This window comes from Aquarana catesbeiana, linkage group LG03, assembly GCF_042186555.1.
Source record: "Aquarana catesbeiana isolate 2022-GZ linkage group LG03, ASM4218655v1, whole genome shotgun sequence".
NCBI classification, from domain to species: Eukaryota; Metazoa; Chordata; class Amphibia; order Anura; family Ranidae; genus Aquarana; species Aquarana catesbeiana.
Window position 1 is genome coordinate 680330255 of NC_133326.1, and position 15745 is coordinate 680345999.

The following is a 15745-nucleotide window of genomic DNA, read 5'->3' on the forward strand; positions in this document are numbered from 1 at the left end:
TGACCCACCCACAGCGGGGCCAGGGTACCAGCCACCCACCCATGGTGACCCACCCACAGCAGGGCCAGGGTGCCAGCCAGCCACCCATGGTGACCCACCCCCAGCAGGGCCAGGGTGTCATCCAGCCAGCCACCCACTGTGACCCACCCACAGCAGGGCCAGGATGCCAGCCAGCCACCCACGGTGACCCACCCACAGCAGGGTCAGGGTGCCAGCCAGCCACCCATGGTGACCCACCCCCAGCAGGGCCAAGGTGCCAGCCAGCCACCCATGGTGACCTACCCCCAGCAGGGCCAGGGTGCCAGTCAGCCAGCCACCCATGGTGACCCACCCACAGCAGGGCCAGGCTGCCAGCCAGCCACCCCCGGTGACCCACCTACACCAGGGAGCCAGCCGGCCACAGCAGAGTGCTAGCCAACCAGCCACCCACAGGAGCCAGCCACAGAGAACACAGGAGCCAGGCACAGAGGACGTGGGAACCAGCCACAGCTACAGTACCCATAGTTAAGGTAAGAAGAGCCCTACACAGTGCCGATTTTATCTCTACTTTGTGAGAGGTTGGGGCAGGGGTGAGAGTCATGGCACAAGGAGGGGGTCCCGTGAGGACTAGAGTGAATGTAGGTGTGCACTTTACACTCTGTTAGAAAGTGGCCCCTCTCCAGGTTCCATTATACTCCTTTGTAGTCTCTAATGGGACCTGGGGGGGACTATTTCTAACAGACACTATAATGGACACTGAAAGGGCCTCTGTTAGAGAGACCCCTCCAGGTCCCATTAGATTCCTTTGTAGTCTCTAATGGACAATGTTAGAAAGAGACGCCACCTTCAGGTCCCATTAGACTCTGTTGTAGACTCTAATGGGGCCTGGAGGGGACGCTTTCTAACAGACTGTCCAATGGACACTATTAGAAAGAGACCCCCCTCCAGGTCCCAATAAAAAAATAAGGCAGGTATTGTACTTTGTCCAAAATGTAGAGGCGGAGTCAGGGGTGGGGCCAGGTTGAGTCATCGACGGGGCCTGACATAGGGCCCTTGCTTTATTTGGTCCAGGGGCCCTGAGTGTTGGCAGTCCGCCCCTGCCCATGATTAATCTCCGGGGGCAAAGTGAAAAAACGTTGGGGGGGTGCAATCTGGTTGGAGCCCGGGCTGAGGCTGTCATACACCTCCTCACAGGGTTTTGTTGTGATGTGTGACTTTTAGGATTTCCTTTCCCTACAACATGTGACTGTGGTAGCATGAACTCTAAATACAGCTCGTTTTGAATAATACTTTTAGACATTTTTGATGGTCAGTGCGTACCTTTAACTATTAATCGTGTCCCAGGACCTTCTTCTAAGATTGTATCTATGCGGTTTTGACTTTCTCCTTCCCCAAAGCATTGTCTAAAGATCACTCTGCAGTAGAAGGTGGTGTTATCTGGCCCATGGAAGTCTTCCAGTTGAAGGTTGGACCCATCCACCAATCTGGTCTTGCCCCTGTAATCTGTGTGTATGTAGTTCAGGTTTGGATGGTAGACGTAGCTCTCTCTAGTATCCCCAAAAATCCAATAGACTTCTGTTCGTAAGACATCATTGTTCTGTTGTAGAGTAAAGCTGCAGTTTATTGTAACAGGTTGATGGAATTCCACTTTCTCTGGCTGAATGATGTTTAAGGTGCTTGTTTTACCTTAAAGATAAACAAAGAAACAATTAAAACAGACCTCTGTGAAGCACATTGGCACGGACCAGATCAATTTTTATTGATCAGCATTGATAGCACTGACCAATTAGAATCCATCTCTGGTCCATCAAGTAAGTGCTAACAAAAAAGAGCAGGGATTTCAAGTCACAAGACTACTAGAACAGCTGCCGGGGTGCTGACAGCTAGGCAAACACGGAGGTAAGTACAGTGGGGAGTGGGGACTGGGGAAGGGGGAGAGGAGGGGAGGGTGCCTAATGTTAGTTCACCTTTACATTTTTTTCTGGAAAGGGGAACTAACCCTCTAAAACAAATTCAGGTGAGCTTGGTCTTTTGGAGCTGGCAATCTAATTTCAAACTAAACTGATCTGGACAGCTGCAAAGCCACCCCGTCACTTTTAGGGCTCTTTTACATGAGCTTTAACCTCTGAGGAGCAATCCACGTTGGATTGCTTTTCAGGGGGCGTTTGACAAGCAGTGAGGAGGTGTTATGCCACCTCCTCATTGCCTGTTTTAACCCCTAAAAAGCATTGCACATGGTTGCAGGACTGCCCCATTCAGTTGAATAGATCATACTCAGTGGGCAGTGTTGCCAGCCGAATGTGATTGGGAGATCATTTTTGCTGTGCTTTGCTTTAGTTTTTCATCATGACCACAACATGTGTAGCACCCACTACCTAGGTAGGTGCTAGATATAGTTGTTTTGTTGTCAGTGCAGGTAAATTTAATTAGGCCTAGCGGTAGGCTAGGCCTGTTTGTTTTTATCTGTGGGCTGGCAGTGGCCTAGAGTAGGCTGATGACTCACAGACAGCAGGCACTTCTTGGTTCCTCCCTCTAGCCTCCAGAAGATTCTGGAAGCAGAGGAGGGGAAAAGAGGTGGAGCTGTCTGGGTTGTGTTAAGAAGCCCTGACCAATTCCCAACCTAGATTAGCGGGGGGCAGGCATCCTTAAATACCTGGGGTCAGTCCAGCTGGGGAGGAGTTGTTTGGGTGTAAGAACTGAGAGAAGGAGTGTTAGGCTGTCGGGGCCTTGAAGGGAGCCCCCTAGTTTAGGGTGGAGCAGGAGAGGACAGCAGGGAACACTGCCGGGCAAGTCTTAAGGAGGGATCCACCAGGTGTCTGAATGACAGACACAGTCGGGAGAGCTGGGAGGGGCATGCCAGGAGTGGATGTAGAGCCAGCGGGAGAGACTGTGATGTTACTGGCATTGAAGTTGGGCGGCTGCAGCCAGGAGGGCTGTCAGTCTACACAGGACTGACTGGGATCAGTAGTCCACCTTATTACAGCTAGTACTAAAAGACTTTCCTTTCACCATTGGTTGCTACACCAGAGGGGCCCACGGTCCATGTCAGCAAATGGCAGTTTCTAAGGTCTGACTGTGCTAGAGTTGGGCCTACCATGTGCTAGCTGTGCCAGGAACCAAGTATTGTACAGGAAAGAGAGAAAGAGAGAGAAACAATCTGCAAATATGTGTTGTGCTGGCGGGGGCTGGAGCTCTAGAAGATGTAAATAGAGGTTCCAATTGATCATCATATTGATTTCTGCTATTGATTCTGGGCATCCCATAATTCCCTTTACCCCATCAAAGTTCTAATCCCTCAATAAAAATACAAAAACAAAGCTCATGGACTGTTCATTGTCTGGAGAGTGACTGGAAGTGAATGCCAGGCTGGGCAGGGTGACAGGTGGAACTACTACACTCTACAGTCCCTACGGGGGTACCGCTACATATGCATATACCCCCATCCACTTCCTTTGCAGTCTAAGGAGGAGCAGTTGGGCGCTGTAAAAATGTAGCTCAACTGTGTTTTTATTGCCCCCCCAACCGTAAGTGTAAACATAGCCCTACAGCCAGGGCCAGGGGGCAGAAAGGGCATGTGAAGGACACAAATGCCCTCTGAAAACTGGTCTGCTATGGATTGTTGTTCAGAGGGACAGTAATGATAGTCCTTAGAGCCCCCCTCCCTCCCTCAGATCCCACTAACAGTCCTCCCCAGGCTGACGCCAACAATGCAGAGGCAGTTTTTTCCCATTTTAAACTTCAGTTTTCTGCAGTGTACCACAACTATTGGTACTATTTCAGTGCATGCCACAAACATTCCATACATTTTGCTGCATGCGTAGCTATTAGCTCCACCCACTTCAAACTGTGGTCTCAGATTGCCACCTTCACCCTGGGGGCTGGACGACCGTGTCCTGATATTGCCTAGTCCAAGATTTTAGCACAACCCCCTTCAAACGGTGGTCTCAGATTGCCACCTTCACCCTGGGGGCTGGACGACCTTGTCCTGACATTGCCTAGTCTGTGCTTTTAACTCCACCCCCTTCAAACGGTGCTCTCAGATTGCCACCTTCACCCTGGGGGCTGGACGACCTTGTCCTGACATTGCCTAGTCTGTGCTTGCTCGTTCCTCCACTGAGGACAATGGTAAATTACATCAGGATATAGAGTAGGAGTAGCTTTGGGAACATTTATTCCTTGACCTCCTCTGTGACCAACAAACCTTGAAATAACAATCATTTTGTCACTTCCGAGTTCAGATCTGTCATTCCCCCGCTACTGTGTCACTGTGTCTAGGGAAGCAGCTAATAAGGCACGATCTGTCCGAGGGGTTTAATAGACCTCTGATATCTCCATAAAGAGGACCCATCACCTGCCCAATGCTGTAATATAGGGAGCTTAAAAACACCTTTGTGATGGCAATACATTTTTTATTTTAAAGAAAACTTAAATAAGGTGCACACATGTATGTAAACAGCAATTGTGCAGTACATTGAAGTATCACTGCAATTGTTAGAGAGAGAGCAATAATTCCCAGGGATCCCTCGCTCCTCTGCAAGGTGGGAAAACACTGTATCCCGTTAACCAAGAGGGCAGAAGAAAATCCTTTGTGATGAATGAGCCCAGAAACAACGAGCATTTTGTCAACTTCTGGTTCACGGCTGTTATTTCCAGACTGCTGTAGCTGGGCAAGCAGCTAATTGAAGCTGGGGGCAGACTACAGCTATCTGATATTGCAGATTTATCATCCAAGACTGCCTTTATATGCCTCTAGTGCTGGGCTAGGTTTACCTGCATCACATTTCTGGGCCTAGAAGAGAATCGTGGTGTAGCGTCACATATGGCGACCCATCACATTTCGCTAAGGAAGTGACAATCCGCTGATAAATTTCCAACTGCGCATGCGTAACTTGCCGACATGCGTTCCAAAAGTTTTTACGACAATAAGCAGTGAAACCGTGAGATAATGTCACGGAAGTGACATTACAGACAAGGTCTTCTTCTGTATAATTATTGATTGTAAGAGACCAATTTGCAACAGGGCCCCTCGCGGGCTCGCTTCGCTCGCCACACTTTGGGCACGGCCTTGCTTCCCTCAACATAATTATATTCTAACTCTTTGTCCACTTGGATGGTGGGGCTTGAACCTGGACTTAGGGGTGGAGCCACAAAATAACTGCGCAAGGGCAGTTCAACGCCAGTTCCGTCGCACTATCTGGTGGTTTTAGTGTGGTCTTTTGTCGTAAAAGTGTTGTAACGCATATGGCGGCGTCGCGCATGCGCACTCCAGCGGGTAGCGAAATGTGATGGGTCACCATATGTGACGCTACATTGGGACTAAGCAGCCATTGCTGAACTGTTGATTTATCCACAAACTACACCTCCCATCAAGCCATCCTCTCCAGGGGAGAATTATTGGAGAGGCTTTAAAAGGGATCTGCTGATCAGGCCCAGGTCTCTTGCTTCCCGGGATCCATCAAGTGAGTACCGATCCGCCGCTTCGTTCAGAGGATTGCGGCTTACCATGCTACTCATGTCTCTGCAGATTTAGCCCAGGCGGGATGGACTCTGCTTCGCTACAACAGGGGTACCCCAACAGCATCACTGACAGAAGAGGTGTCAGGCAGTCCACTGAATCAGCAGACTGAACAGCCACCTCATCATGTTCACTAGAAGGACAGACTTGTATCGCTTATCAGATAACCATTGTGGTCATCAGGATTGGCCTGGCACATGCCCAAAATCCAGTTGCCAGCTACTAGTACATCTCTTTAAACACTTTGCCATACCTAAGAATTCTTTGCTTCTCTGAGCTCCAACTGCCGGTGAAGATAATTGCAAGGCCTTGTATTCAGAACACTGTTTCTTGATTGCTCTTAAAAGACACACATTACTGGTACCCATATTACTCAATCTCTCATTAGGATTAAAGGTAGTATAGGCCAACCCGGGGTATCCCTTTAGTAGTAGTAGTAGTACTGACAACAGCTAATGACCCTTTAAATAATCCATTACTCCGTTAGAATCTGTTACTTTGAATACTATTGTCATTCCTTTGTTATTGCTATTTTCATTTAACTGCTCCAAGAGTTATCTCAACTGAGCCTTGGCTGTTCTTCCAAGATTTGGCGGATTTAACACTCTTATAAATCTCTTCTTGTGATTAAGCAAATCTAATGCCCCATACACACGATCAGAAATTTGACCAGCAAAAGACTGATAAGAGTTTTGGTAAGAAAATGTGACCGTGTGTATGCTCCATTGGACTTTTGCTGGCCGAATTCCAGCCAGCAAAAGATTGAGAGCAGGTTCTCAATTTTTCGGGCGGAAAAAGTCGCGATCGGAAATTCCGATCGTCCGTACACATTCTGACGCACAAAATTCCTTTGCATGCTCGGAAACAATTCGACGCATGCTCGTAAGCATTGAACTTCATTTTCTCGGCTTGTCGTAGTGTTGTACGTCACCGCGTTCTTGCCGGTTGTAAGTTCAGCGGACTGTGTATATGCAAGCCAAGCTTGAGCGGAATTGCGTTGGAAAAACCATCCAAGATTTTTCCAACGGAAATTCCGCTTGTGTGTACGGGGCATAAGGCCTGATTCACACCTATGCATTTTTTGTGCTTTTTGCATTTTGCAGATTTGCTCTACAGAACGTGTTCCATAGAAAACCATGTTAAATGGACTGTAGTGCAAATCTGCAAAATGCACAAAAAATGCATAGGTGTGATTCAAGCCTAAGAGGGCTGATATCAGTTTGTATTGTGTCAGAGTGTTATATAAAGGTATATATATATATATATATATATATATATATATATATATATATATATATATATATATATATATATATATCATATCTGAACCTAGAGTGTCAGGAAGGCTGGAAAGTTCACAGGGTCAAGGCTGCAGAGAAGAACATGCCATACCAAGCAGCCCTCAAGGAGATAGCGCTACATAATCAAGAAAGATCTGTGCTTGATTAGCTGCAATGGAAAGCAGGGAAGACATTGAGGGTCTAATAGATCTCTCATGTCTCTATGAAAAGTACCTGTCACCTGCCCATGCTATGACATCACACAAGGGGCTTTGTTAGCCCCTTTGTGATAGCAATAAAGTCAATGGAAAACTAAAAATTTCAATCAAAAACTAAAAAAAAAACAATAAAAATAATGTATGTAAACATTGATAGCGCCACACATGTGAAGTATCATGCTGTGAATGTCAGAGTGAAAGCAATAATTCTGGGGACATAATTTATGGCCAGCTCTTAATTAATAACCTGTAGGCTTTTAATGTTTTCACTGTCACCGCCATAAGACTTATGAAGGTGTCAGTAAGGGGTTTTACACACACCCCCAGCAGCTGCAGCCTCCAGGAGTGTGTGTACACTCCGCAAGCCAACTGTTTTCTTTCTAAAGACCCCTGTAGTGCCTCCCCCAGGCATAACCCCCATGCCATGCTTCTCGGGCTATGCTGTCCTACCTGCAGGCCCAGGACCTACATGGCACGTGCCACCGGGTGGATGGGAGTGGGACCAGTGAACATCCATACACTGATCTCTTCTAGCTAGAATGAATCTGGAAGTGACGTATAATACAGCAGTGGCCAACCAGTGGTCTGTGGACCATTGATTGTCCATAAAAAGATTTTGGTGGTCCCCAGGGGTTCTGCCGCAAATCAACATTGTGGAAGATGTATACTACCCAATGTTATTTCCAGTGTCGTTCTCAATTTGCGTGTACAGTCATTACCATCAGCGCGCATTGATACCAGATGCCTCCTCTGTAGTTCCGGGTCCGGGAGTAGTGTAGAGAGCGGGAGGTGAAGAAGGAGGGGACTTCCAAGGGCAGCACTGATCACAGACAGTGGGAGGGACCACGGAGCTCGAGCACATGGCTGGATAAGGAGCTGAGATCCAATGATGAGTCTATGTAAGGTGGGAGTGTAATGCAGAGTGAGGGGGGAGGGGGCAGAGAGCTGCAACATTGTGTGTATAAGGTTGCACTGTGATCCAGAGGGAGGGGGGCAGAGAGTCGGAGCATTGTGTGTATTAGGCAGCAGTGTGATCCAGGGGGAGGAGGGCAGAGAGCCAGAATATTGTGTGTATAAGGCAGCAGTGGGATCCAGGGGGAGGGGACAGAGCTCCAAAGCCATTTGCCTTGGGTGGCATTTTTCAGGGGGGCTGCGCTGCCCCCAGGCTCCTTCTTCCTGCCACTTCTTCCTTTCCTTTCGATTTCCCTACACTGCCCTCCCGACAACTTTGGGTGCTGCAGGGCAGCCGCCGAGGGATCTGTTTGGCCAAATAGTCTAAAAGACCCCTGATGTCTCATTAAAGAGAGCCTGTCTTAAATATATTATATCACATGGGGGACTTGGTCTGTTAAATTAAGTTGAAAAACAACAGACTTACTGGCCAGATCACTAAGCGAAAATAATGGAAAGCCTAAAAAAAAAACAAAAAAAAACAAATGCAGCCAACAAATTTAAGAATTGTAATGCTGCGTACACACGACCGGTTTTGCCATCCGAAGGTTTCTCTGACGGAACTCTGATGGAATTCCACTCAATCGGTCTTGCCTACACACGGTCACACCAAAGTCCGATCGTCCAGAACGCGGTGACGTACAACACGACGGGACTAGAAAAAGGAAGTTCAATAGCCAGTAGCCAATAGCTTCCGTCTCTTACTTGCTTCAGAGCAACCGTGGTTTTTGGTACGTCAGAACAGCAAACAGATGAGCGGGTTTCCCGATAGTACTTAGTCCTGTCGGAAAAATTTAGAACATGTTCACTATCGAAGTCCGTCAGAATTTTTGATGGAAAAAGTCCAATGGGGCATACACACGATCGGAATATACGATGAAAAGCTCCCATCAGACTCTTTCTGTCGGAAATTCCGCTCGTGTGTACGCGGCATTACACTGCACTATAATAAATTTTGGGGGTTTTAATACTGCTTTAATTTTCACTTTGACCTGTTAAAGATTATACAAGGTTGTAAAGAATGGATTAGGACAGCTATACAGATTTTAGAGATTTTCCTCGGAACACTGCTAATTGTTGAATAAAAAAAAAAAAAATCACCCACCTATAATAAGAAGTTGTGGCCCAAGATAGTAATATGTGTTTTTCTCTTCATTATTAGTAGATATGTTCACTTGATAGCAATAAAAGGCATTATCCTCACTGGTAACTTGATTGATTTGGAAATATAAAGAATTATTCTTATAGGTGCATTCTCCGATATTTGTGCCGCGGTCACATCCAGTATATCTGTCTGGGGTCCTCCATACATGACAGGTGACGTCACTTGCAGATTTTATGTTATTACTTGTGAAGTGACCCAGAAGTGTCACATTTTCTCCAGGAGCAGCAAAGATCACCGGTATTGTCTCCAGACCGGGGTCATTCCTATCTGATATAGAATAAAATATTATTATAGACAAATGTGGCAAACAAAAACCTCAATGCCTGTTTAATTGTTTTTAAAGCTGAACTTGAGGCAAAAAGCCTAATGTACAGATGAATGTAATGTATGGGAGCTGGTTTACCTGCCAAAGGATCTGTATTTCTGCCCATCCAATCCTGAGATTTACACACCTCGACTAATAGCACAGCCCTGCCTGAAAGATCTGAAGACCTGGTTCCGGTTTTTCTCTCTTGCAGTTATGCAACACTAGAGTCCATACAACATGTATGTGACGGAACCATCCAGCACCCAGATTGGGTGCTTCTGTCAAGATACAGCTGTCTCCAGTCTGGACCCAGGAACCAGGTATTATAGCTGAACATTGCACCCAAGATACTAGACAACACTAGCTTAGGTGCAAACTGGAACTGGAACTCTTTATTGTAAATTCACACAGAATATATACCATGCAAGATCAGATAAGAGTTTATACAAACTGTGAACAGGAATATAATTAACCACCTCAATACTGGGCACTTTCCCCCCTTCCTGCCCAGGACAATTTTCAGCTTTCAGCGCTGTCGCACTTTGAATGAAAATTGCGCGGTCATGCAACACTGTACACAAACAACATTTTTATCATTTTGTTTCCACAAATAGAGCTTTCTTTTGATCATCACTGGGGGTTTTTTTTTGCTAAACAAATTAAGAAAGACAGAAAATTTTGAAAAGAAATAGTTTTTCTTTGTTTTTGTTATAAATTTTTGTAAATAAAGTAAATGTGCTCCTTGACTGATGGGTGCTGATGAGGTTGCAGTGACGGGCACTGATAGGCACTGGTGAGGTGGCACTAATAGGGTTGCACTGATGGGCACTGATGATGAGGCATTAATATGCCTCACTGATGGGCACTGATAGGCAGCACTGATATTCAGCACTGATGGGCATTGATAGGTAGCACTGATGGGCACTCATAGGTGGCACTGATGGGCACACATAGGTGGCACTGATGAGCTCTAATAGGTGGCACTGATAGGCGGCACTGATGGGCAGTGATGGGCACTGATAGGTGGCACTGATTGTCACTGATGGGTGGTACTGATGGGCACTCATAGACGGCACTAATGGGCACTGATAGGTGGCACGGATGAGCATTAATAGGTGGCACAGATGAGCACAGATAGGCGGCACTGATGGGCAGTGATGGGCACTGATAGGTGGCACTAATAGGTGGCACTGATGGGCACTGATAGGTGGCAATGATGAGTGGCACTGATGGGCACTGATAGATGGCTCTGATAGGCAGCACTGATGAGGCACTGGCAGGCATTACTGCTGGGCACTGATTGGCACCTCTATTGGGCACTAATTGGCACCTTTAATGTCATACCTGGTGGTCCTGGGTGGCGTCCCTGGTGGCCCTAGGTGGGCATCCATGCTGGGCATCCCTGATGGTCCTGGGTGGCATCCCTGATGGTCATCCTCAAGGGGGGGCGCGCTGCGCTGTTAATCCGATAAATGGCTCTTCCTATTAACACGTGGTAAAAAGTATCCGTCAGAAGCTCTTTACCCAGATGGGAGATGCGGTGTGCCAGACTGACACCCCACTACCGATCACTGCGATGCGTGTCCCCGGGTTATCCTGTTTCACGTCATATGATGTCCAGTCAGGATAACTGAACCACTTGGCGGGCGGGAATTGGTTAACATAGCTAAGGAACAGCTAACATAAACATAATGCTAATACAGGTCTAGCACCTAATAGCCTAATAGTGACAGTGATCTAAATGATCTACATGAACTAATTAACAACTAGTCACCTATAGTGCATCCGGAAAATATTCACAGCGCTTCACATTTTGTTATGTTACCTTATGCCTTATTCCAAAATGGATTAAATAATTATTTTCCTCAAAATTCTACAAACAATACCCCATAATGGCAACGTGAAAGAAATTTGTTTGAAATCTTTGTAAATTTATTAAAAATAGAAAATGAAAAAATCCCATGTATATAAGTATTCACATCCTTTGCTCAGTACTTAGTTGAAGCACCTTTGGCACCAATCACAGCCTCAAGTCTTTTTGAGTATGATGCTACAAGCTTGGCACACCTATTTTTGGGCAGTTTCTCCCGTTCTTTGCAGGACCTCTTAAGCTCCATCAGGTTGAATGGGGAGCATCGTTGCACAGCCATTTTCAGATCTCTCCAGAGATGTTCAATCGGGTTCAAGTCTGGGCTCTGGCTGGGCCACTCAAGGACATTCACAGAGTTGTCCCATAGACACTCCTTTGTTATCTTGGCTGTGTGCTTAGGGTTGTTGTCCTGTTGGAAGATGAACCTTCGCCCCAGACTGAGGTCCAGAGCGCTCTGGAGCAGGTTTTCATCAAGAATGCCTCTGTACATTGCTGCAATCGTCTTTCCTTCGATCCTGACTAGTCTCCCAGTTCCGGCAGCTGAAAAACATCCCCATAGCATGATGCTGCCACCACCATGCTTCACTGTAGGGATGGTATTGGCCAGGTGATGAACTGCATGTGGTATTTGTTTGTCATTGTGTGTGTATTGTCAGTCATAGTCATGTTAACTGTTACATTGATACACCATCTGTAAACATATACATTTGATGTATCATTTTATGATTGGTCTCAGAGGACTTAAGGTTTACTAGTCTCACCGGAAAGCAACATTCTTTTATATCAGTGTTTTCTGTGTTTAAATCATTAATAAAATGTGATACTTATTTTTACTTATTGTTCCTTTGACTGCCCTTTCTGACCATAAGTAGCTGTCTTTTATCACGGGAATGTCCAATCTGCAGACCTCCCAGGGATAGCTTTCTATTTCTATATGTTATATAGGCTACGGCCAGAGGAGGTGGAGGAGTGGCAGCGAGTAACCAACTGTTAATAAATTATTAGAGTGTGAGCAACTTCTACGGTCATCTTTTTTTGTTAAAGTATAGAGTTTAAGTTAGGATTCAAGTTGATCCACCTTGACCATCCCTCGCCTCTAGCTTATATTGGTCCTCTGGCACCTATCGTATGTGCCCATGCTTTAGTTAAAATAATATTGTGTTAGTACGCAGATAACTTTAACAATGGCGTTTACTTTGGGAGAAGACATTGACAGGGAAATTAAGGAGACTTTTGAAGGAGACGCATCACAATCCCTAAATAAAAATCAGGAGATTAGGGAAGGATTTAAAGAACATAAAAAGCTTTTGATTAAGCATTTGAACAGGAAGTGGGACGTTTCTTTTTTAGAAACGTATATTCAACATAAAATAATCCTTCGAGGACTACGTGATAAGACCATACCAGCTGAACATTTACACAACGATAGATTCCTTCCAACATGGAAGGAACTATGTGTCAATCATGGTATAGCAGTTATGGCCTTAATAGTGGAAGAAGAAAAAAGCTAAATGGCAGAACTTAAAAATAAAATAGAAGAAAGTGCCAAGGGACTGGACTTATTAAAGGAGGAAGAGGAATTTACTAGACAAAATGAGTTCCTAAAAAAAGAAATAGAAAAAATACAACAAAATTTGAAGGCTACAAAACAATCTAAATATAGAAGGGATACTTTGGACTTTGAAAAAGACCAAGCCTTTGATTTAACAACTAGAAGGGGGAGGAGTAGCTTGACACGAAGAGGATCTAGATCCCAGTCACGAAACAGACAGGACGGGTCCCCCTCATCAGCAGAGGAAAATAGCAATAACAAAATAGTTACTTTTTTAGAGAAGGAAGGGGTGGAGGAAAAATTAACAAACACCCCCCCAATGAACAACTTATCTCAGAAGAAACAAAAAGAAAGCAGAAGACAAAGGAGGAACAGCCTAAGGCAACAAACGGGAGGCTCACGGACAAGGAGCCAGAACCGTTAAAATTAACACATAGTGACGTCATGTCTAAAGAAGACAGGACTCTCATTAATTTATCATCATTTCCCCTTGCCCAACGACATATTTAATTATTACAACATGGGATGTCATTTTCGCCAGTAAGTTCCGTGGATGAATTTACCATCTATAAGGATGTAGTACTATATCTAAGGAAGGTATTTTTTAGATCATTATATGAACAAGACGGATCCACAGAATTAAGTAAAATCGGTCTAGATGCAGACGACCAAAATGCAATTGATATTCTTAATTCCCTACTAGAGGAAAATGAAAAACCAGAAACAATAAATTCCCAGACTAGGAGATCTGCAAATCTAAATATAAGATCTACAAAGATGCCGTCGCTGGGTAAAAACAGATGGCTAAGTATGTTCCTTGAAATGGTTCAGGTAGATTTAGGTGAAATTCCTTGGAAATGGTTTGGCCAAGATAACCTCACTCGAATAGAACGCCAGGCATTAAAAGAACTTAAAGAAGCAAGACAGGTCATAATCAAAAGAAGTGATAAGGGCGGTAATATCGTCCTTATGGACGATGAGGATTATGAAGCAGAGGCCAAACGCCTCCTGGGAGACATCAATACATATCAGAGACTTGACCATGATCCTTTTCCCAGAGTAGTACGAGAATTGAATAGCAAATTGGATGATGCAGTGGAAGAGGGATTATTAACTAAAAAAGAATTTGAATACCTCTCGGTAGATGATTATAATATCCCTACCTTCTACTGCATCCCAAAAGTCCATAAATCTCTGAAAAAACCCCCAGGGAGACCAATTGTTTCCGCTATCCGAGGACCTTTGGATAGAATAGGAAAATATCTTGACTCTCTTCTAAAAACTATGGTGAATGAACTGAAATCATTTGTACAGGATACACGCCACGTGTTGGCGAAGGTGGCGGACCTTATGCCCCGTACACACGGTCGGACTTTGTTCGGACATTCTGACAACAAAATCCTAGGATTTTTTCCGACGGATGTTGGCTCAAACTTGTCTTGCATACGCACGGTCACACAAAGTTGTCGGAAAATCCAATTGTTCTAAACTCGGTGATGTAAAACACGTACGTCAGGACTATAAATGGGGCAGTGGCCAATAGCTTTCATCCCTTTATTTATTCTGAGCATGCGTGGCACTTTGTCTGTCGGATTTGTGTACACACGATCGGAATTTTCGACAACGGATTTTGTTGTCGGAAAATTTTATATCCTGCTCTCAAACTTTGTGGGTCGGAAAATCCGATGGAAAATGTGTGATGGAGCCTACACACGGTCGGAATTTCCGACAACAAGGTCCTATCACACATTTTCCGTCGGAAAATCCGACCGTGTGTACAGGGCATTAGAATCACAGGGGAGGCTTGGCTGGTCAGCATTGATGTAGAATCATTATATACATCGATCACACATAATTGTGGAATTGCGGCAGTCAAGGGGTTCCTTGATAAAAGCTTCCCAAAATGTTGGGGGGGGGGGAATTCATCTCAGATTAATAAGTAAACTCCAATATCTATGTCTATATGTTTAATGTCTTCATAGTTAGAAAAACAAGAATTACTAAAAGAATTTAAATGAGCCTACTAGCATTCAGCAATGAGCATTAGTGTCTGTAAGAAGTATGAGGGAAGCATGGAGATGTCACAGATGAACAAAAGATAGCCATCCGAGCTGTTATTTTAGCTTGTCCCAGTTATTTCTCAATGAATGAAAACACCAGGAGGAGGAGCGTTCACACCCCGAGATACTATAAGGGAGAGGTGTAGATCAGCCCCTTTCATGTGCAGTTGAAGCTACGTAACAAGACGTTGCGAAACGCGTCGATGTAAGCTGCGTGCATGGACGCCGTTTCAGTGATCCCCGATGTATTTCATGGGAGCAGAGAAGCGGAGTTTTGCTATACCTAAATAACATCATATGCTTAGCTGCAATCACTTACAGTGAAAGCTGATATCCAACTGTGGCGCTGTCGAGTAATGAGCAGTTAACCGCTAGACTACCAGGACGTCAGACCCACCAGCAACTGTCCAGCCATTCAGCGCAGATAGACGGGTAACCGTTAGACTACTGGGACGTCAGACCCACCAGCAACCATCCAACCATTCAGCGCAGATAGACGGGAAGGTGAGGAGTCTGATATACTCCTGAAGCCCCCGGATCCATGTGAGGAAGAAAGGCGGTAATGTAATATGTGTAACAGATCTGCTCACCCTACAGCACCTTAATATACAAACGTGGTCAATGTATATGAAAGGGCCTGAGTATATTGTGTGCCGATGAAAGCTTGGGAAAGCTTAGGAAAACATTATGGAACTTTAACACTCACCGGCCACCTATATACAAGCAATTAACTCCTGATATGACCTGACCAGCTTGATTTGATCCATGATCTCAGTCTGTTGGAACTATATATTTCCTATTAGTTCTCCTTTTGTTCTAAATATACAGGACAGTATTTTGGATAAACC

The 15745-nt window shown here is 45.1% G+C and overlaps 1 protein-coding gene across 3 annotated transcripts in view; it reads right to left on the minus strand.

The window, feature by feature from the left end:
• LOC141133523 (adhesion G-protein coupled receptor G6-like) overlaps positions 1 to 15745 on the minus strand; it is a 287556-nt gene that overhangs the window by 13384 nt on the left and 258427 nt on the right. For all 3 annotated transcript variants that reach the window (XM_073622952.1, XM_073622954.1, XM_073622953.1), the window contains exons 5-6: positions 9049 to 9375; positions 1300 to 1665 (exon numbers count right to left, since the gene is read on the minus strand). In XM_073622952.1, coding sequence (XP_073479053.1) covers positions 1300 to 1665; positions 9049 to 9375 — 693 coding nt within the window. The remainder of the gene's footprint in view (positions 1 to 1299; positions 1666 to 9048; positions 9376 to 15745) is intronic.